General features: G+C 31.5%; 1 protein-coding gene across 4 annotated transcripts in view; it reads right to left on the bottom strand.

The window, feature by feature from the left end:
- Positions 1-24854, bottom strand: part of LOC143224723 (uncharacterized) — a 171753-nt gene that overhangs the window by 33723 nt on the left and 113176 nt on the right. For all 4 annotated transcript variants that reach the window (XM_076452964.1, XM_076452967.1, XM_076452965.1 and 1 more), the window contains 3 exons: positions 9272-9409; positions 4844-4992; positions 2492-2604 (listed from right to left, as the gene is read on the bottom strand). In XM_076452964.1, coding sequence (XP_076309079.1) covers positions 2492-2604; positions 4844-4992; positions 9272-9409 — 400 coding nt within the window. The remainder of the gene's footprint in view (positions 1-2491; positions 2605-4843; positions 4993-9271; positions 9410-24854) is intronic.

Raw genomic sequence — 24854 nt, forward strand, 5'->3', positions numbered from 1 at the left:
GACTCAAATTACAACAAAACAAATTTACATAGAAATATGTAGTTTTATGTTATAATTTGGAGTCACTTAAAAAAACAACAACTTATTTCACTTTTTTTTATAGTGATAATGAGGTCCTTTAAATTAACCAAATTTATACAAAGTTAGGGTAGAGAAAATAAAACAGTTTAACTGGGGAAAAAAGTTTGAAATTTATTTAGAATGTTTTAGAGATTAACACCACTGGAATTTAACAATTTTCAGATGAAGTATATTTAATATTCACGTGAAAAATCACTTTGCATTCAGAGCAGACAACACTGACTTCATATATTCACAAAGAAATATAATTAATACCACAGAATATTTTGTTTACAAAAGAGTAGTAATGTTAACTGAAAGCTTACAGAACATCATGAGGATACACAAAGAATTAGTGTTACAACACCTGTTTAAACAACACAGACTCAGTACGAACGAGGTAAACATGTCATGCAACACCTGTTTAAGCAACACAGATTCAGTAAGAACGAGGCAAACATGTCATGCAACACATGTTTAAGCAACACAGGTTCAGTAAGAACGAGGTAAAGATGTCATGCAACAGATGTTTAAGCAACACAGATTCAGTAAGAACGAGATAAACATGTCATGCAACACCTGTTTAAGCAACACAGATTCAGTAAGAACGAGGTAAACATGTCATGCAACACCTGTTTAAGCAACACAGATTCAGCAAGAACGAGGTAAACATGTCATGCAACACATGTTTAAGCAACACAGATTCAGTAAGAACGAGGTAAACATGTCATGCAACACATGTTTAAGCAACACAGATTCAGTAAGAACGAGGTAAACATGGCATGCAACACAGGTTTAAGCAACACAGATTCAGTAAGAACGAGGTAAACATAGCATGCAACACAGGTTTAAGCAACACAGATTCAGTAAGAACGAGGTAAACATGTCATGCAGCACATGTTTAAACAACACAGGTTCAGTAAGAACGAGGTAAACATGTCATGCAGCACATGTTTAAGCAACACAGGTTCAGTAAGAACGAGGTAAAGATGTCATGCAACACATGTTTAAGCAACACAGATTCAGTAAGAACGAGGTAAACATGTCATGCAACACCTGTTTAAGCAACACAGATTCAGTAAGAACGAGGTAAACATGTCATGCAACACATGTTTAAGCAACACAGATTCAGTAAGAACGAGGTAAACATGTCATGCAGCACATGTTTAAACAACACAGGTTCAGTTAGAACGAGGTAAACATGTCATGCAGCACATGTTTAAACAACACAGGTTCAGTAAGAACGTAAACATGGTAAACAGGTTGTAAACATGCATGCAGCACATGTTTAAGCAACACAGGTTCAGTAAGAACGAGGTAAAGATGTCATGCAACACATGTTTAAGCAACACAGATTCAGTAAGAGCGAGGTAAACATGTCATGCAACACCTGTTTAAGCAACACAGATTCAGTAAGAACGAGGTAAACATGTCATGCAACACATGTTTAAGCAACACAGATTCAGTAAGAACGAGGTAAACATGTCATGCAACACATGTTTAAGCAACACAGATTCAGTAAGAATGAGGTAAACATGGCATGCAACACAGGTTTAAGCAACACAGATTCAGTAAGAACGAGGTAAACATAGCATGCAACACAGGTTTAAGCAACACAGATTCAGTAAGAACGAGGTAAACATGTCATGCAGCACCTGTTTAAGCAACACAGGTTCAGTTAGAACGAGGTAAACATGTCATGCAGCACATGTTTAAGCAACACAGATTCAGTAAGAATGAAGTAAACATGCCAAGCAACACAGATTCAGTAAGAATGAAGTAAACATGCCATGCAACACAGATTCAGTAAGAACGAGGTAAACATGTCATGCAACACCTGTTTAAGCAACACAGATTCAGTAAGAATGAAGAAAACATGCCATGCAACACATGTTTAAGCAACACAGATTCAGTAAGAATGAAGTAAACATGCCATGCAACACCTGTTTAAGCAACACAGATTCAGTAAGAACGAGGTAAACATGCCATGCAACACATGTTTAAGCAACACAGATTCAGTAAGAACGAGGTAAACATGCCATGCAACACGTTTAAGCAACACAGATTCAGTAAGAACGAGGTAAACATGCCATGCAACACATGTTTAAGCAACACAGATTCAGTAAGAACGAGGTAAACATGTCATGCAGCACATGTTTAAGCAACACAGATTCAGTAAGAACGAGGTAAACATGTCATGCAGCACATGTTTAAGCAACACAGATTCAGTAAGAACGAGGTAAACATGTCATGCAGCACATGTTTAAGCAACACAGATTCAGTAAGAACGAGGTAAACATGTCATGCAGCACATGTTTAAACAACACAGATTCAGTAAGAACGAGGTAAAGATGTCATGCAGCACATGTTTAAGCAACACAGATTCAGTAAGAACGAGGTAAAGATGTCATGCAACACCTGTTTTAAATACCTATAGGCTTGTTGAGGTTGTACTATAGTTCTCTCTACTTCTTCTCTGAAAGCACCAAGTTCTTCCACCTCTAGCTTAGCTTCAAAAGCAGCCAGGGCTTGTTCAGGACGTATCTAAACAATAGAAACTTGGAATGAACACAATAATAATTCACACTAAGTATAGTACAATTCTTTAAAACACACTAAAAATTGTAATGTTTATTGTAAAAATCTTTAACATTTTATAAGTTCCTGTCTTCACACTGTCTAAACACACACACCTGTACATCTATTAATTAATTACACACCTGTACATATATTAATTAATTACAGTATATTAGCCACTGGTTTCACTACTAGTCTCTTCAATCTCATAATTGTAATTATTGATTTGTAACTATTATTTTTTTTACAACTAGACACTAAACTGGACAACATACCTGACTTTCATCAAGAACAAGGATTGGATCCTGGTCAATAACAATACTAAAAATAGTTTTTCCTCAAACATGATAGCAGATTTTAGGGTGGCCTTTATCTTTGAACTTCAAAGAGTTTTTAAAGAAGCACCCTGGGGATTTGTATGAAAAATGTGGAGTTATTTTTAGCAAAATCCTGCAAAATTAATGGTCACCACCAAAACTTTAGGTTTCACAAATCAATGGAAAAGGCAGTCCAAGGTTTGAGGATAAGATTTGAGCTATGTGCTTTGATGCCACTACCTTTACAATCCTTCTTGTAAAGCTTGCTTCACTCTGTCTGCAAGTATTACATCATAAGATGTAACTGGATGCAGTCTCCAAAATTAGCTGGGTCAGACATCTTGTTCTCAGGAAAGGTGGGATTACTGAACAAGAAAAGATTCCAACGTAGACTGGAATAAACAACAAAGCTACAATTGCTGTTTTGAAGGTTTGTGATTAAATATTTACATTAATTGAAGAAACATCTTAGACTCAGCAACACAGAAATGACTATAGGGAAATACTGGAGTTGGTAATGGTTCTTCTTAGAGGGAAGCCACTTCAAGGAGTTCAGCTGATGGCTGAAGAGCAATAGTAATGACCAGTATCCTCTCAAAGTCGTTTTGTTCAAAGGTCATTTTAAAATCATGGTCAGAGAGAAGCTAGCAAAGTGAAGAATTTACACACTTGTGTTTTACATTTTGGTACCATGTCAGCTTCCCATTGTCTGATCCAAGGATCGACGTGCAGCTAATCCAGGCTCTTCAAGGTTACAAGATCTCAGATTCACAGGTGACCCACACCACAGATTTTGTATTTGTTTGAGAAGCTTGACCATTGTCTTCTCTGACAACAGATTATCTGTATAAAGACCTGCCACATACTCTAAACTCTCAAGAACCATGGGAATTAGGTTCAGCAGAATAGAACAAGAGTCAAAGCCAGAAGTCACAGGCACCAAATCAGATTACTTCCTCTCCAAGGATCTACACCAATGGACTCCATACAGCATTCAAGTGGAAAGAAATATGCAAACAGCTCTGAGTCACCAATGAATCAATACAATGCAGCATACCTAACACGGACGAATACAGCAAGGATGAAAAACAAAGGAAGAAATTCTTCCCTGATGCAAAGAAGAGTACCATCAGAGAGTTGCAGAAGCAAATGTTCCTTTTTTTTAAATATAATATAGGAGCACACATGCAGCTTTGAGCAAGTTGAATGGTACCATATAATACAGAGAGAAGACATATTATATTGAAGACAAACTATATCCCCAGAAGCTTATTTTATTACATGTTGATCACGTAAAATATGTTTTTTCCACCCTCTGGGACTTTAGATTGTAGTTTACTTACTCCGGTTTAGCACTTTCTGTTTGTTTTGAATATCACGCAAAACTATGCGAGGGCTATCTGCACCAGCCATCCCTAATTTAGCAATGTAAAACTAGAGGGAAGGCAGCTAGTTATCACCACCCACTGCCTACTCTTTGGTTACTCTTTTACCAACAAATAGAGGGATTGACTGTTTGCTACTGGGATTCAAACCTGTAACCTTCAGATTACGAGTTGAGCACCCTAACTACTTGGCCATGCTGAGCCTCAAGCAAGTTTTCTTCCTTTTTTTCTTGAATGTTTCACAGTTATTTGTATTAAAATATGCAGTTTTGTTTGTTTGGTTGTATGTGTAATTCATAATATACAGTACAGGTTAAAGTTCAAGGGTCAGTAGCAACCCATTAACATTCTTTGATCCATGAAAATTTTGTCTATTTTAGTTTTTGTCAATCCTCATAAAAGTACAGTGTGTTCAAAAAGAAGACACTACTTCCAATTTTTACTGTCTGAATAAAGACTACCTTATAATGACATATAGGGTAAGACAACATAAGATTTACTAACCTTAAAATAATGGTTATTGGATAAGCCTGGCCCTTCCACTCTACGAACTAACCAGCTGCTCAATGCTGGCACTCTGCCTCGTTTTTTAATGACAAGATGAAAAATGATCCAATCCCAGATCAGCCTACAGCAACAGCGTAACATGGCCACTGAAAATTATAAATATCAGTTATTTCTAACAAACATTATTACCGATAATTCACGTAAATATTTGTGTAATTTTATAGACAGAATTTACTGATATTACATAATAATAAATCACAAAGAAATTATGGAATATCAGACTGTTCTATGTTTTCTCTCCTTCATTAACTCTTTAAACTGTTTTGTGACTTCAAATGTTATTCTTTGAGATACAAATTTACTGAGAAATTTATTGCCTTAGTAATAATTTTACAGAAAAGACAAAATTATCTGTAAGTGATCTTTGAAACTAGTTGAAGAAATTAATAAATTAGAGAGAAAATAGAAATGTCTGATAAACATATATCTTCTTCAGGTAAATCTTACTGACAGTGTATGTGTGTGCATACATATAACATATATGACCATTCATTAGCTGCTTATATTCTCCTTTCAAGGTCTGGAAGAGAGAGAACAACAATCAAAAGTAAATGGTCTGTCCAGGTAGAGGGTAGAATAAAGCTATTGAGACATCTTCATACACAGGATGTCTAATATCACTATGATAACCTGACATAATCCATGTTACCCAGGCAACATAACCAAGAATTATATGTGCCTATAAAAGTGAACTGCTTTCATTATTTATCCGTTCAACCATCACATACCTCAACCAGCTGAAGAACATCATGGGTATTCTGAAGACATATCATTCAACCTGCTGAATGTATTGCCTGTGAAGTTCTGTTGAAACAGACATTGGAAAACCATTGTCTATGTTTGTTTATCGTTATTATAGAAGATCAGGTCATTCATTAATCATTATTATTCCAAAAACTGAAATACAGTTTTCTGGAGGGGGGGGGAGTTGAAACTTACTTTCTCTGGTAAAACTATAACAGTGAAGTATTGCTTGAGAAGGAAAATCAAAACAGAAACTAATTAATCTGTAACCAAGTAAACTGTGTTCTACACTGACACAACTATTTATTACAACTCTTGAAAATCAAAACAGAAACTAATTAATCTGTAACCAAGTAAACTTTGTTCTACACTGACACAACTATTTATTACAACTCTTGAAAATCAAAACAGAAACTAATTAATCTGTAACCAAGTAAACTTTGTTCTACACTGACACAACTATTTATTACAACTCTTGAAAATCAAAACAGAAACTAATTAATCTGTAACCAAGTAAACTTTGTTCTACACTGACACAACTATTTATTACAACTCTTGAAAATCAAAACAGAAACTAATTAATCTGTAACCAAGTAAACTTTGTTCTACACTGACACAACTATTTATTACAACTCTTGAAAATCAAAACAGAAACTAATTAATCTGTAACCAAGTAAACTTTGTTCTACACTGACACAACTATTTATTACAACTCTTGAAAATCAAAACAGAAACTAATTAATCTGTAACCAAGTAAACTTTGTTCTACACTGACACAACTATTTATTACAACTCTTGAAAATCAAAACAGAAACTAATTAATCTGTAACCAAGTAAACTTTGTTCTACACTGACACAACTATTTATTACAACTCTTGAAAATCAAAACAGAAACTAATTAATCTGTAACCAAGTAAACTTTGTTCTACACTGACACAACTATTTATTACAACTCTTGAAAATCAAAACAGACACAACTATTTATTAAACTCTTGAAAATCAAAACAGAACTACTAATTAATCTGTAACCAAGTAAACTTTGTTCTACACTGACACAACTATTTATTACAACTCTTGAAAATCAAAACAGAAACTAATTAATCGGTAACCAAGTAAACTTTGTTCTACACTGACACAACTATTTATTACAACTCTTGAAAATCAAAACAGAAACTAATTAATCTGTAACCAAGTAAACTTTGTTCTACACTGACACAACTATTTATTACAACTCTTGAAAATCAAAACAGAAACTAATTAATCTGTAACCAAGTAAACTTTGTTCTACACTGACACAACTATTTATTACAACTCTTGAAAATCAAAACAGAAACTAATTAATCGGTAACCAAGTAAACTTTGTTCTACACTGACACAACTATTTATTACAACTCTTGAAAATCAAAACAGAAACTAATTAATCTGTAACCAAGTAAACTTTGTTCTACACTGACACAACTATTTATTACAACTCTTGAAAATCAAAACAGAAACTAATTAATCTGTAACCAAGTAAACTTTGTTCTACACTGACACAACTATTTATTACAACTCTTGAAAATCAAAACAGAAACTAATTAATCTGTAACCAAGTAAACTTTGTTCTACACTGACACAACTATTTATTACAACTCTTGAAAATCAAAACAGAAACTAATTAATCTGTAACCAAGTAAACTTTGTTCTACACTGACACAACTATTTATTACAACTCTTGAAAATCAAAACAGAAACTAATTAATCTGTAACCAAGTAAACTTTGTTCTACACTGACACAACTATTTATTACAACTCTTGAAAATCAAAACAGAAACTAATTAATCTGTAACCAAGTAAACTTTGTTCTACACTGACACAACTATTTATTACAACTCTTGAAAATCAAAACAGAAACTAATTAATCTGTAACCAAGTAAACTTTGTTCTACACTGACACAACTATTTATTACAACTCTTGAAAATCAAAACAGAAACTAATTAATCTGTAACCAAGTAAACTTTGTTCTACACTGACACAACTATTTATTACAACTCTTGAAAATCAAAACAGAAACTAATTAATCTGTAACCAAGTAAACTTTGTTCTACACTGACACAACTATTTATTACAACTCTTGAAAATCAAAACAGAAACTAATTAATCGGTAACCAAGTAAACTTTGTTCTACACTGACACAACTATTTATTACAACTCTTGAAAATCAAAACAGAAACTAATTAATCTGTAACCAAGTAAACTTTGTTCTACACTGACACAACTATTTATTACAACTCTTGAAAATCAAAACAGAAACTAATTAATCTGTAACCAAGTAAACTTTGTTCTACACTGACACAACTATTTATTACAACTCTTGAAAATCAAAACAGAAACTAATTAATCTGTAACCAAGTAAACTTTGTTCTACACTGACACAACTATTTATTACAACTCTTGAAAATCAAAACAGAAACTAATTAATCTGTAACCAAGTAAACTTTGTTCTACACTGACACAACTATTTATTACAACTCTTGAAAATCAAAACAGAAACTAATTAATCTGTAACCAAGTAAACTTTGTTCTACACTGACACAACTATTTATTACAACTCTTGAAAATCAAAACAGAAACTAATTAATCTGTAACCAAGTAAACTTTGTTCTACACTGACACAACTATTTATTACAACTCTTGAAAATCAAAACAGAAACTAATTAATCTGTAACCAAGTAAACTTTGTTCTACACTGACACAACTATTTATTACAACTCTTGAAAATCAAAACAGAAACTAATTAATCTGTAACCAAGTAAACTTTGTTCTACACTGACACAACTATTTATTACAACTCTTGAAAATCAAAACAGAAACTAATTAATCTGTAACCAAGTAAACTTTGTTCTACACTAACACAACTATTTATTACAACTCTTGAAAATCAAAACAGAAACTAATTAATCTGTAACCAAGTAAACTTTGTTCTACACTGACACAACTATTTATTACAACTCTTGAAAATCAAAACAGAAACTAATTAATCTGTAACCAAGTAAACTTTGTTCTACAAACTATTTATTACAACTCTTAAACTAATTAATCGGTAACCAAGTAAACTTTGTTCTACACTGACACAACTATTTATTACAACTCTTGAAAATCAAAACAGAAACTAATTAATCTGTAACCAAGTAAACTTTGTTCTACACTGACACAACTATTTATTACAACTCTTGAAAATCAAAACAGAAACTAATTAATCTGTAACCAAGTAAACTTTGTTCTACACTAACACAACTATTTATTACAACTCTTGAAAATCAAAACAGAAACTAATTAATCTGTAACCAAGTAAACTTTGTTCTACACTAACACAACTATTTATTACAACTCTTGAAAATCAAAACAGAAACTAATTAATCTGTAACCAAGTAAACTGTGTTCTATACTAACACAACTATTTATTAGAACTCTTGATTTTAAAGTATCATACGGATTACAATTTTGCTGTTCTTTATATATATTTTGCTATGTATACAAATTTCATAAAAACTAACTGATGAAAAACAAACTCAGAAGAGATTCTGCCATTTCAGGGTTCACCAAAACACAGTAAATTAGAACCAGCAATAATTACTCACCAATCAGAACTAGTAATGTCCCAACAGGACATAATAATGCAGCAATTAACAGTGCTATGACAGGCTGAATAAGGCCCTGTATAACTATCCTCCAAACCAAGGCTTCCAGGAGCAAAAACAGTTTATTACGGGTCGGAGCTGAAACAGAATACGTAGTAATTATGAAAGCAACTTCACTTTAATTCTTTTATCATTTAACATCAGGACAACATCTTTCAGTTTCTTAATATCCAACAAATGTTTAACACTTAAACCAATACAGGATGTCCTACCAAGTAATTATTAGAACTATAAAAGATTCAAACAAAACAAAAACAGTTTTTTTATAAATGACAATATAATCTAAAATAATTTATTTAATGTAAATTCAACTTTTAAATTTCTGCCACAGTATTTATAAAATTACTGTGCATTTTATTACAACAAAGCCACATCATGCTATCTGCTGTATCACCGAAGAGAATCAAACCCTTGATTTTAACATTGTAAATTGTGATGCATGTTAAAAGATAATGTTCTATTTCACAGATAAAACAGAGTTCATGCAAGTCACTTTCAAAACAAGGAACTTTTTGTTCATTAAATAGTTCACTGATATAAATAAGAACGCTCACCCCATTCAGCCAACAAAGGCAACAAAAATCTCATCTCTCAACAATGTTGGTCCACTTTTATTCAAGTCTTCATCCCAAAACTTAATTAATTCAAAACAGACATTGTTTTGTGCAAATCATGAGATTTGAATAGGTTACAGTGAAAAGTTTAATTAACTTACTTTATGATAGTATATTAGTAAGCTTGATATAAAACTATAGCTAATAATCAAAAATTTAATAGAAGTTTTACTTCTTAATTTTTACAACAATAAAGAAAAATCCTCAATTTACTCCAGAATGATAATTATGTATCCCCTCTGTTCTCTAATTCTCCAGAATGATAATTATGAATCCCCTCTGTTCTCTAATTCTCCAGAAAGATAATTATGACACATTTTCTCTCCAGGTATCCCCCCCTCTTCTCTAAATCTCCAAAATGATAATTATGACACATTTTCTCTCTAGGTATCCACCCTGTTCTCTAATTCTCCAGAATGATAATTATGACACATTTTCTCTCTAGATATACCCCCCTCTTCTCTAAATCTCCAGAATGATAATTATGACACATTTTCTCTCCCCTCTTCTCTAATTCTCCAGAATGATAATTATGACACATTTTCTCTCTAGGTATCCCCCTTGTTCTCTAATTCTTCAGAATGATAATTATGACACATTTTCTCTCTAGGTATCCCCTTGTTCTCTAATTCTCCAGAATGATAATTATGACACATTTTCTCTCTAGGTATCCCCCTGTTCTCTAATTCTCCAGAATGATAATTATGACACATTTTCTCTCTAGGTATCCCCCTTGTTCTCTAATTCTCCAGAATGATAATTATGACATTTTCTCTCTAGGTATCACCCTGTTCTCTAATTCTCCAGAATGATAATTATGACACATTTTCTCTCTAGGTATCCCCCTGTTCTCTAATTCTCCAGAATGATAATTATGACACATTTTCTCTCTAGGTATCTAGGTACCCTGTCTCTCTAATTCTCCAGAATGATAATTATGACACATTTTCTCTCTAGGTATCCCCCTTGTTCTCTAATTCTCCAGAATGATAATTATGACATTTTCTCTCTAGGTATCACCCTGTTCTCTAATTCTCCAGAATGATAATTATGACACATTTTCTCTCTAGGTATCCACCTTGTTCTCTAATTCTCCAGAATGATAATTATGACACATTTTCTCTCTAGGTATCACCTTGTTCTCTAATTCTCCAGAATGATAATTATGACACATTTTCTCTCTAGGTATCCCCTTGTTCTCTAATTCTCCAGAATGATAATTATGACACATTTTCTCTCTAGGTATCCCCCTTGTTCTCTAATTCTCCAGAATGATAATTATGACACATTTTCTCTCTAGGTATCCCCCTGTTCTCTAATTCTCCAGAATGATAATTATGACACATTTTCTCTCTAGGTATCCCCTGTTCTCTAATTCTCCAGAATGATAATTATGACACATTTTCTCTCTAGGTATCCCCTTGTTCTCTAATTCTCCAGAATGATAATTATGACACATTTTCTCTCTAGGTATCCCCTGTTCTCTAATTCTCCAGAATGATAATTATGACACATTTTCTCTCTAGGTATCACCCTGTTCTCTAATTCTCCAGAATGATAATTATGACACATTTTCTCTCTAGGTATCACCCTGTTCTCTAATTCTCCAGAATGATAATTATGACACATTTTCTCTCTAGGTATCCCCCTGTTCTCTAATTCTCCAGAATGATAATTATGACACATTTTCTCTCTAGGTATCCACCCTGTTCTCTAATTCTCCAGAATGATAATTATGACACATTTTCTCTCTAGGTATCCACCCTGTTCTCTAATTCTCCAGAATGATAATTATGACACATTTTCTCTCTAGATATACCCCCCTCTTCTCTAAATCTCCAGAATGATAATTATGACACATTTTCTCTCTAGGTATCCCCCTGTTCTCTAATTCTCCAGAATGATAATTATGACACATTTTCTCTCTAGGTATCACCCTGTTCTCTAATTCTCCAGAATGATAATTATGACACATTTTCTCTCTAGGTATCCCCCCTTGTTCTCTAATTCTCCAGAATGATAATTATGACACATTTTCTCTCTAGGTATCCACCCTGTTCTCTAATTCTCCAGAATGATAATTATGACACATTTTCTCTCTAGGTATCCCCTGTTCTCTAATTCTCCAGAATGATAATATGAATTTTCTCTCTAGGTATCACCCTGTTCTCTAATTCTCCAGAATGATAATTATGACACATTTTCTCTCTAGGTATCACCTTGTTCTCTAATTCTCCAGAATGATAATTATGACACATTTTCTCTCTAGGTATCCCCTTGTTCTCTAATTCTCCAGAATGATAATTATGACACATTTTCTCTCTAGGTATCACCCTGTTCTCTAATTCTCCAGAATGATAATTATGACACATTTTCTCTCTAGGTATCCCCTTGTTCTCTAATTCTCCAGAATGATAATTATGACACATTTTCTCTCTAGGTATCACCCTGTTCTCTAATTCTCCAGAATGATAATTATGACACATTTTCTCTCTAGGTATCCCCCTTGTTCTCTAATTCTCCAGAATGATAATTATGACACATTTTCTCTCTAGGTATCACCTTGTTCTCTAATTCTCCAGAATGATAATTATGACACATTGTTCTCTCTAGAATGTATGACACCTCTCTGTTCTCTAATTCTCCAGAATGATAATTATGACACATTTTCTCTCTAGGTATCACCCTGTTCTCTAATTCTCCAGAATGATAATTATGACACATTTTCTCTCTAGGTATCACCTTGTTCTCTAATTCTCCAGAATGATAATTATGACACATTTTCATCTTTCTAATTCTCCAGAATGTATCACCTTGTTCTCTAATTCTCCAGAATGATAATTATGACACATTTTCTCTCTAGGTATCACCCTGTTCTCTAATTCTCCAGAATGATAATTATGACACATTTTCTCTCTAGGTATCACCCTGTTCTCTAATTCTCCAGAATGATAATTCACACATTTTCTCTCTAGGTATCACCCTGTTCTCTAATTCTCCAGAATGATAATTATGACACATTTTCTCTCTAGGTTTCTCTCTAGGTATCTAATCCCTGTTCTCTAATTCTAATTCCAGAATGATAATTATGACACATTTTCTCTCTAGGTATCACCCTGTTCTCTAATTCTCCAGAATGATAATTATGACACATTTTCTCTCTAGGTATCACCCTGTTCTCTAATTCTCCAGAATGATAATTATGACACATTTTCTCTCTAGGTATCACCCTGTTCTCTAATTCTCCAGAATGATAATTATGACACATTTTCTCTCTAGGTATCACCCTGTTCTCTAATTCTCCAGAATGATAATTATGACACATTTTCTCTCTAGGTATCCCCTTGTTCTCTCTAATTCTCCAGAATGATAATTATGACACATTTTCTCTCTAGGTATCACCCTGTTCTCTAATTCTCCAGAATGATAATTATGACACATTTTCTCTCTAGGTATCCCCTTGTTCTCATTCTCCAGAATGATAATTATGACACATTTCTCTCTAGGTATCCCCTTGTTCTCTAATTCTCCAGAATGATAATTATGACACATTTTCTCTCTAGGTATCCCCCTTGTTCTCTAATTCTCCAGAATGATAATTATGACACATTTTCTCTCTAGGTATCCCCCTGTTCTCTAATTCTCCAGAATGATAATTATGACACATTTTCTCTCTAGGTATCCACCATGTTCTCTAATTCTCCAGAATGATAATTATGACACATTTTCTCTCTAGGTATCACCCTGTTCTCTAATTCTCCAGAATGATAATTATGACACATTTTCTCTCTAGGTATCCCCCTTGTTCTCTAATTCTCCAGAATGATAAGTATGACACATTTTCTCTCTAGGTATCCCCCTGTTCTCTAATTCTCCAGAATGATAATTATGACACATTTTCTCTCTAGGTATCCCCCTCTTCTCTAATTTAAGATAAATTACTCATTATAAATGTCGTTGTCACTCAGGCAAAGCATAATTTTTATAGTCTTCAACTGTATTTGACTACAGAGCTTTATATTAGAAAATTAGACCAATTTGCCACACCCACCTATTACATCCTCTCTTTCACAAATAGTATTCTGATTTGTAATACTATATTTACAGCCAATAAAATACTAAAGTTGAATATATTAAAAGACATATTTTACACAAAATTGTCCACTTCACTTCCAGTTCAAACTTTATTCCCACAGGAATCACACTGACAAACTCAGATGAATTTTTAATGTCCCTTGTCACAGTTAGGAAACCAGAAAAATGATATAGTTACAGAATACTGTCCGTGTTTTTACATGTTTTTATGTGTATTCTCTACTTATTATTATAAAAGTAACTAAGGTAAAAATCAGAAACTTTATAAAGTAGATAAGGTAAAAGTGGTAATAATCACAAGGTATGAGCAAGTAGCCCACGCATTATGCAGTTCAATACGGTAACATAAGCTTTATATTCACCAATTAATTTCTAAATATTGTGACAAGAGTATTAACTTAGACACTGTTCAAAGGGAAATGAAATTTAAGTATAAACATATATACTGTTGTGAGTTTAAATCTGTTTGGGATAAACAAATACATTTTCACATTACAATCTGAAGTCAATATGGAAAAAAAAAAGATGTAATTTTGTAAAGCAAAAATTAAAAACGAGATATAGTTTTACTAAAATATAATGTTTTATTATTTAGGAAGTTTCAGGAATTACACAAATAAAACTTGAAAATGTTTAAATGAAGTCAAGTATTTTTAATCTCAACATTAAAATCACTTTGCACCTGGACTACAAAAAAATGCAATATATTCACAGACAAATCTTTATTAAAAATGTTTAATATAAAAAACGTGTGTACAAAAGTCTTGTAATGTTTACTGAAAGTCTGCCAAATTTTGTGAAGATACACATACTATATTAAAAGGAACATTAAGGAAACTAAGTACAAAATGGTTATGAATGTGGTTAATTTCAACCAAGCTTGATTTCTGATCAACCCTTCACTATCTTTGAATCTCAGAGTAACTGTTTGAAACTCTAAACTATAGTACATTAACCCTTACAAATACAACTTTACTGTAATTGGCACAATATTATGAAACATTTTTAATTACAGTAATATTAACATAAGTACTGTAATTCAAGGTTTAAGTTTTTACAAGTAAGACGTTCTTATGAATTAATAACTTCTCAGTTAGAAACACTCCACTGCTTTGCATGTTGGTCATTTATATGAGCAAAATATCTAAACTGTTGCTTGTAAAATTATTTTATATTCTCTAGGTAAAGCAACTGTGATAGACCAAGATAATACTTGATTACAAATTTGGAGAGTCATTAAACACATCTAAAACCATATGCAAACCATGTTCAGTTCAACGGCACTGCTACTTGGGGTGATGAACTTTTCATTTGTAAAATTAAAACCTTAACTACAGCATTTTATGGTTCAAGTTTCTAACATGTCACAATGAAATTACATCTCTACAAATTTCATAAAGGAAACACAAACTTCTGACATATACTAAAATAAAAATAGCTTTCCATTTGGTTTGTTCCAACACCAAAGATCCACTAAACCTTTAATAATTAATGTTATCATTCTATTTGTTCTTATAACTACAGAAAACAAGATGACAAAACAAAGTGTTTAAGATTTTCAAAGTAGAGCTCTATGAACAACATAACAAAAACTGAAAACATTAGAAGCTGCAATTTCTGATTCAGGTTCCAAGTGACTTTGTCAGAGGTAAAACAAAATGTGATGATGTATCACAAAAATCTCAAATTTTATTTCAAATTCAAACAGCTCAACTAACATTTAAGGTTTTTACTCTGGTTTTGAAACCTTTGTATGATGATACGTCAAGTTTCATGTTTTATGTTCCCTCAAATAAATATAAGAGGAAAGAAAATAAAACATGAAAATACTTGCTAGAGTTGAACATTAGCATTGGCATCATATTACTAACAAAACTTTTAAAAAATAAATCTTCTAAACATACTTCACCTATTGTTCAATGTTATACAGAAATTGACCAACACTTTATAAAAAAGGTTCATCCCTCTCGTCAGTTCAATAATTCACAACCTGATAATTTATAAGGTTCATCTCTCTCATCAGTTCAATAATTTACAACCTGATGATTTATAAGGTTCATCCCTCTCGTCAGTTCAATAATTCACAACCTGATGATGTATAAGCTTCGTCCCTCTCGTCAGTTCAATAATTCACAACCTAATGATTTATAAGGTTCATCTCTCTCGTCAGTTCAATAATTCACAACCTGATGATTTATAAGGTTCATCTCTCTCGTCAGTTCAATAATTCACAACCTGATGATTTATAAGGTTCATCCCTCTCAACAGTTCAATAATTCACAACCTGATGATTTTTAAGGTTCATCCCTCTCATCAGTTTGTTAACTCATAGTTAGATGATTTACTAGAACTATTTACTCTTCAATAAAAACAATTTACTGTTTTTTAAGCTTTAAAGAGTATGACTGGTTTAGATTTATGTTAACTAAATCAATTTACAAAAGTAATATTTAACTGTGTGACTTACTGACACTTCATTACTGTGTAAACTACAAGTGATATTTAACTGTGTGATTTACTGATACCTCATTACTGTGTAAACTACAAGTGATATTTAACTGTGATTTACTAATACCTCATTACTGTGTAAACTACAAGTGATATTTAACTTTGTGATTTACTGATACCTCATTACTGTGTAAACTACAAGTGATATTTAACTGTGTGATTTACTGATACCTCATTACTGTGTAAACTACAAGTGATATTTAACTGTGATTTACTAATACCTCATTACTGTGTAAACTACAAGTGATATTTAACGTTGTTATTTACTGATACCTCATTACTGTGTAAACTACAAGTGATATTTAACTTTGGGATTTACTGATACCTCATTACTGTGTAAACTACAAGTGATATTTAACTTTGTGATTTACTGATACCTCATTACTGTGTAAACTACAAGTGATATTTAACTGTGTCATTTACTGACACTTCATTACTGTGTAAACTACAAGTGATATTTAACTTTGTGATTTACTGATACCTCATTACTGTGTAAACTACAAGTGATATTTAACTTTGTGATTTATTGATACATCTTTACTGTGTAAACTACAAGTGATATTTAACTGTGTGATTTACTGATACCTCATTACTGTGTAAACTACAAGTGATATTTAACTGTGATTTACTGACACTTCATTACTGTGTAAACTACAAGTGATATTTAACTGTGTGATTTACTGATACCTCATTACTGTGTAAACTACAAGTGATATTTAACTGTGATTTACTGATACCTCATTACTGTGTAAACTACAAGTGATATTTAACTGTGTGATTTACTGACACTTCATTACTATGTAAACTACAAGTGATATTTAACTGTGTGATTTACTGATACCTCATTACTGTGTAAACTACAAGTGATATTTAACTGTGATTTACTGATACCTCATTACTGTGTAAACTACAAGTGATATTTAACTTTGTGATTTACTGATACTTTATTACTGTGTAAACTACAAGTGATATTAAACTGTGATTTATTGATACCTCATTACTGTGTAAACTACAAGTGATATTTAACTGTGATTTACTGATACCTCATTACTGTGTAAACTACAAGTGATATTTAACTGTGATTTACTGATACCTCATTACTGTGTAAACTACAAGTGATATTTAACTTTGTGATTTACTGATACCTCATTACTGTGTAAACTACAAGTGATATTTAACTGTGTAAACTGTGATTTACTGATACCTCATTACTGTGTAAACTACAAGTGATATTTAACTTTGTGATTTACTGATACCTCATTACTGTGTAAACTACAAGTGATATTTAACTTTGTGATTTACTGATACCTCATTACTGTGTAAACTACAAGTGATATTTAACTTTGTGATTTACTGATACCTCATTACTGTGTAAACTACAAGTGATATTTAACTTTGTGATTTACTGATACCTCATTACTGTGTAAACTACAAGTGATATTTAACTTTGTGATTTACTGACACTTCATTACTGTGTAAACTACAAGTGATATTTAACTTTGTGATTTACTGATACCTCATTACTGTGTAAACTACAAGTGATATTTAACTTTGTGATTTACTGATACTTCATTACTGTGTAAACTACAAGTGATATTTAACTTTGTGATTTACTGATACCTCATTACTGTGTAAACTACAAGTGATATTTAACTTTGTGATTTACTGATACCTCATTACTGTGTAAACTACAAGTGATATTTAACTGTGTGATTTACTGATACCTCATTACTGTGTAAACTACAAGTGATATTTAACTGTGATTTACTGATACCTCATTACTGTGTAAACTACAAGTGATATTTAACTGTGTGATTTACTGATACCTCATTACTGTGTAAACTACAAGTGATATTTAACTGTGATTTACTGATACTTCATTACTGTGTAAACTACAAGTGATATTTAACTGTGTGATTTACTGATACCTCATTACTGTGTAAACTACAAGTGATATTTAACTGTGATTTACTGATACCTCATTACTGTGTAAACTACAAGTGATATTTAACTGTGATTTACTGATACCTCATTACTGTGTAAACTACAAGTGATATTTAACTTTGTGATTTACTGATACCTCATTACTGTGTAAACTACAAGTGATATTTAACTGTGATTTACTGATACCTCATTACTGTGTAAACTACAAGTGATATTTAACTGTGATTTACTGATACCTCATTACTGTGTAAACTACAAGTGATATTTAACTGTGATTTACTGATACCTCATTACTGTGTAAACTACAAGTGATATTTAACTTTGTGATTTACTGATACCTCATTACTGTGTAAACTACAAGTGATATTTAACTTTGTGATTTACTGATACCTCATTACTGTGTAAACTACAAGTGATATTTAACTTTGTGATTTACTGATACCTCATTACTGTGTAAACTACAAGTGATATTTAACTTTGTGATTTACTGATACCTCATTACTGTGTAAACTACAAGTGATATTTAACTGTGATTTACTGATACCTCATTACTGTGTAAACTACAAGTGATATTTAACTTTGTGATTTACTGATACCTCATTACTGTAAACTACAAGTGATATTTAACTTTGTGATTTACTGATACCTCATTACTGTGTAAACTACAAGTGATATTTAACTGTGATTTACTGATACCTCATTACTGTGTAAACTACAAGTGATATTTAACTGTGATTTACTGATACATTACTGTGTAAAAGTGATATTTAACTGTGATTTACTGATACCTCATTACTGTGTAAACTACAAGTGATATTTAACTGTGCTTTACTGATACCTCATTACTGTGTAAACTACAAGTGATATTTAACTTTGTGATTTACTGATACCTCATTACTGTGTAAACTACAAGTGATATTTAACTGTGACTTACTGATACTTTATTACTGTGTAAACTACAAGTGATATTTAACTGTGATTTACTGATACCTCATTACTGTGTAAACTACAAGTGATATTTAACTGTGATTTACTGATACCTCATTACTGTGTAAACTACAAGTGATATTTAACTTTGTGATTTACTGATACCTCATTACTGTGTAAACTACAAGTGATATTTAACTGTGTGATTTACTGATACCTCATTACTGTGTAAACTACAAGTGATATTTAACTGTGATTTACTGATACCTCATTACTGTGTAAACTACAAGTGATATTTAACTTTGTGATTTACTGATACCTCATTACTGTGTAAACTACAAGTGATATTTAACTTTGTGATTTACTGATACCTCATTACTGTGTAAACTACAAGTGATATTTAACTTTGTGATTTACTGATACCTCATTACTGTGTAAACTACAAGTGATATTTAACTGTGATTTACTGATACCTCATTACTGTGTAAACTACAAGTGATATTTAACTTTGTGATTTACTGATACCTCATTACTGTGTAAACTACAAGTGATATTTAACTTTGTGATTTACTGATACCTCATTACTGTGTAAACTACAAGTGATATTTAACTTTGTGATTTACTGATACCTCATTACTGTGTAAACTACAAGTGATATTTAACTTTGTGATTTACTGATACCTCATTACTGTGTAAACTACAAGTGATATTTAACTTTGTGTGATTATGTGTAAACTACAAGTGATATTTTGTGATTTACTGATACCTCATTACTGTGTAAACTACAAGTGATATTTAACTTTGTGATTTACTGATACCTCATTACTGTGTAAACTACAAGTGATATTTAACTTGTGTGATTTACTGATACCTCATTACTGTGTAAACTACAAGTGATATTTAACAAGTGATATTTAACTGTGTGATTTACTGATACCTCATTACTGTGTAAACTACAAGTGATATTTAACTGTGTGATACTGTTAAAACAAGTGATATTTAACTTGTGATTTACTGATACCTCATTACTGTGTAAACTACAAGTGATATTTAACTTTGTGATTTACTGATACCTCATTACTGTGTAAACTACAAGTGATATTTAACTAAACTACAAGTGTGATTTACTGATACCTCATTACTGTGTAAACTACAAGTGATATTTAACTGTGTAAACTGTGATTTACTGATACCTCATTACTGTGTAAACTACAAGTGATATTTAACTTTGTGATTTACTGATACCTCATTACTGTGTAAACTAACTGTGAAGTGATATTTAACTGTGTGTGATTTACTGATACCTCATTACTGTGTAAACTACAAGTGATATTTAACTTTGTGATTTACTGATACCTCATTACTGTGTAAACTACAAGTGATATTTAACTTTGTGATTTACTGATACCTCATTACTGTGTAAACTACAAGTGATATTTAACTTTGTGATTTACTGATACCTCATTACTGTGTAAACTACAAGTGATATTTAACTGTGATTTACTGATACCTCATTACTGTGTAAACTACAAGTGATATTTAACTGTGATTTACTGATACCTCATTACTGTGTAAACTACAAGTGATATTTAACTTTGTGATTTACTGATACCTCATTACTGTGTAAACTACAAGTGATATTTAACTTTGTGATTTACTGATACCTCATTACTGTGTAAACTACAAGTGATATTTAACTTTGTGATTTACTGATACCTCATTACTGTGTAAACTACAAGTGATATTTAACAAGTGATATTTTTGTGATTTACTGATACCTCATTACTGTGTAAACTACAAGTGATATTTAACTTTGTGATTTACTGATACCTCATTACTGTGTAAACTACAAGTGATATTTAACTTTGTGATTTACTGATACCTCATTACTGTGTAAACTACAAGTGATATTTAACTTTGTGATTTACTGATACCTCATTACTGTGTAAACTACAAGTGATATTTAACTTTGTGATTTACTGATACCTCATTACTGTGTAAACTACAAGTGATATTTAACTTTGTGATTTACTGATACCTCATTACTGTGTAAACTACAAGTGATATTTAACTGTGATTTACTGATACCTCATTACTGTGTAAACTACAAGTGATATTTAACAAGTGATATTTAACTGTGATTTACTGATACCTCATTACTGTGTAAACTACAACTGTGTGATATTTAACTTTGTGATTTACTGATACCTCATTACTGTGTAAACTACAAGTGATATTTAAGATTTACTGATATTTAACAAGTGATATTTAACTGTGATTTACTGATACCTCATTACTGTGTAAACTACAAGTGATATTTAACTTTGTGATTTACTGATACCTCATTACTGTGTAAACTACAAGTGATATTTAACTTTGTGTGATACCTCATTATTTAAACTACTGTGATTTACTGATACCTCATTACTGTGTAAACTACAAGTGATATTTAACTGTGATTTACTGATACCTCATTACTGTGTAAACTACAAGTGATATTTAACTGTGATTTACTGATACCTCATTACTGTGTAAACTACAAGTGATATTTAACTGTGATTTACTGATACCTCATTACTGTGTAAACTACAAGTGATATTTAACTGTGATTTACTGATACCTCATTACTGTGTAAACTACAAGTGATATTTAACTGTGATTTACTGATACCTCATTACTGTGTAAACTACAAGTGATATTTAACTGTGATTTACTGATACCTCATTACTGTGTAAACTACAAGTGATATTTAACTGTGATTTACTGATACCTCATTACTGTGTAAACTACAAGTGATATTTAACTGTGATTTACTGATACCTCATTACTGTGTAAACTACAAGTGATATTTCATTACTGTGTAAACTACAAGTGTGATTTACTGATACCTCATTACTGTGTAAACTACAAGTGATATTTAACTTTGTGATTTACTGATACTGTGTAAACTCAAGTGATATTTAACTTTGTGATTTACTGATGTGTAAACTACAAGTGATATTTAACTTTGTGATTTACTGATACCTCATTACTGTGTAAACTACAAGTGATATTTAACTTTGTGATTTACTGATACCTCATTACTGTGTAAACTACAAGTGATATTTAACTTTGTGATTTACTGATACCTCATTACTGTGTAAACTACAAGTGATATTTAACTTTGTGATTTACTGATACCTCATTACTGTGTAAACTACAAGTGATATTTAACTTTGTGATTTACTGATACCTCATTACTGTGTAAACTACAAGTGATATTTAACTGTGATTTACTGATACCTCATTACTGTGTAAACTACAAGTGATATTTAACTGTGATTTACTGATACCTCATTACTGTGTAAACTACAAGTGATATTTAACTTTGTGATTTACTGATACCTCATTACTGTGTAAACTACAAGTGATATTTAACTGTGTGATTTACTGATACCTCATTACTGTGTAAACTACAAGTGATATTTAACTTTGTGATTTACTGATACCTCATTACTGTGTAAACTACAAGTGATATTTAAACTGTGATTTACTGATACCTCATTACTGTGTAAACTACAAGTGATATTTAACTGTGATTTACTGATACCTCATTACTGTGTAAACTACAAGTGATATTTACTGATACCTCATTACTGTGTAAACTACAAGTGATATTTAACTGATTTACTGATACCTCATTACTGTGTAAACTACAAGTGATATTTAACTGTGATTTACTGATACCTCATTACTGTGTAAACTACAAGTGATATTTAACTGTGATTTGATACCTCATTACTGTGTAAACTACAAGTGATATTTAACTGTGATTTACTGATACCTCATTACTGTGTAAACTACAAGTGATATTTAACTGTGTGATTTACTGATACCTCATTACTGTGTAAACTACAAGTGATATTTAACTGTGATTTACTGATACCTCATTACTGTGTAAACTACAAGTGATATTTAACTTTGTGATTTACTGATACCTCATTACTGTGTAAACTACAAGTGATATTTAACTGTGATTTACTGATACCTCATTACTGTGTAAACTACAAGTGATATTTAACTGTGATTTACTGATACCTCATTACTGTGTAAACTACAAGTGATATTTAACTTTGTGATTTACTGATACCTCATTACTGTGTAAACTACAAGTGATATTTAACTTTGTGATTTACTGATACCTCATTACTGTGTAAACTACAAGTGATATTTAACTTTGTGATTTACTGATACCTCATTACTGTGTAAACTACAAGTGATATTTAACTTTGTGATTTACTGATACCTCATTACTGTGTAAACTACAAGTGATATTTAACTTTGTGATTTACTGATACCTCATTACTGTGTAAACTACAAGATTTACTGATATTTAACTTTGTGATTTACTGATACCTCATTACTGTGTAAACTACAAGTGATATTTAACTTTGTGATTTACTGATACCTCATTACTGTGTAAACTACAAGTGATATTTAACTTTGTGATTTACTGATACCTCATTACTGTGTAAACTACAAGTGATATTTAACTTTGTGATTTACTGATACCTCATTACTGTGTAAACTACAAGTGATATTTAACTTTGTGATTTACTGATACCTCATTACTGTGTAAACTACAAGTGATATTTAACTTTGTGATTTACTGATACCTCATTACTGTGTAAACTACAAGTGATATTTAACTTTGTGATTTACTGATACCTCATTACTGTGTAAACTACAAGTGATATTTAACTTTGTGATTTACTGATACCTCATTACTGTGTAAACTACAAGTGATATTTAACTTTGTGATTTACTGATACCTCATTACTGTGTAAACTACAAGTGATATTTAACTTTGTGATTTACTGATACCTCATTACTGTGTAAACTACAAGTGATATATTGTGATTTACTGTGTAAACTACAAGTGATATTTAACTGTGATTTACTGATACCTCATTACTGTGTAAACTACAAGTGATATTTAACTGTGATTTACTGATACCTCATTACTGTGTAAACTACAAGTGATATTTAACTGTGATTTACTGATACCTCATTACTGTGTAAACTACAAGTGATATTTAACTTTGTGATTTACTGATACCTCATTACTGTGTAAACTACAAGTGATATTTAACTTTGTGATTTACTGATACCTCATTACTGTGTAAACTACAAGTGATATTTAACTTTGTGATTTACTGATACCTCATTACTGTGTAAACTACAAGTGATATTTAACTTTGTGATTTACTGATACCTCATTACTGTGTAAACTACAAGTGATATTTAACTTTGTGATTTACTGATACCTCATTACTGTGTAAACTACAAGTGATATTTAACTTTGTGATTTACTGATACCTCATTACTGTGTAAACTACAAGTGATATTTAACTTTGTGATTTACTGATACCTCATTACTGTGTAAACTACAAGTG

Source organism: Tachypleus tridentatus, chromosome 9, assembly GCF_004210375.1.
Source record: "Tachypleus tridentatus isolate NWPU-2018 chromosome 9, ASM421037v1, whole genome shotgun sequence".
Classification (NCBI taxonomy): Eukaryota; Metazoa; Arthropoda; class Merostomata; order Xiphosura; family Limulidae; genus Tachypleus; species Tachypleus tridentatus.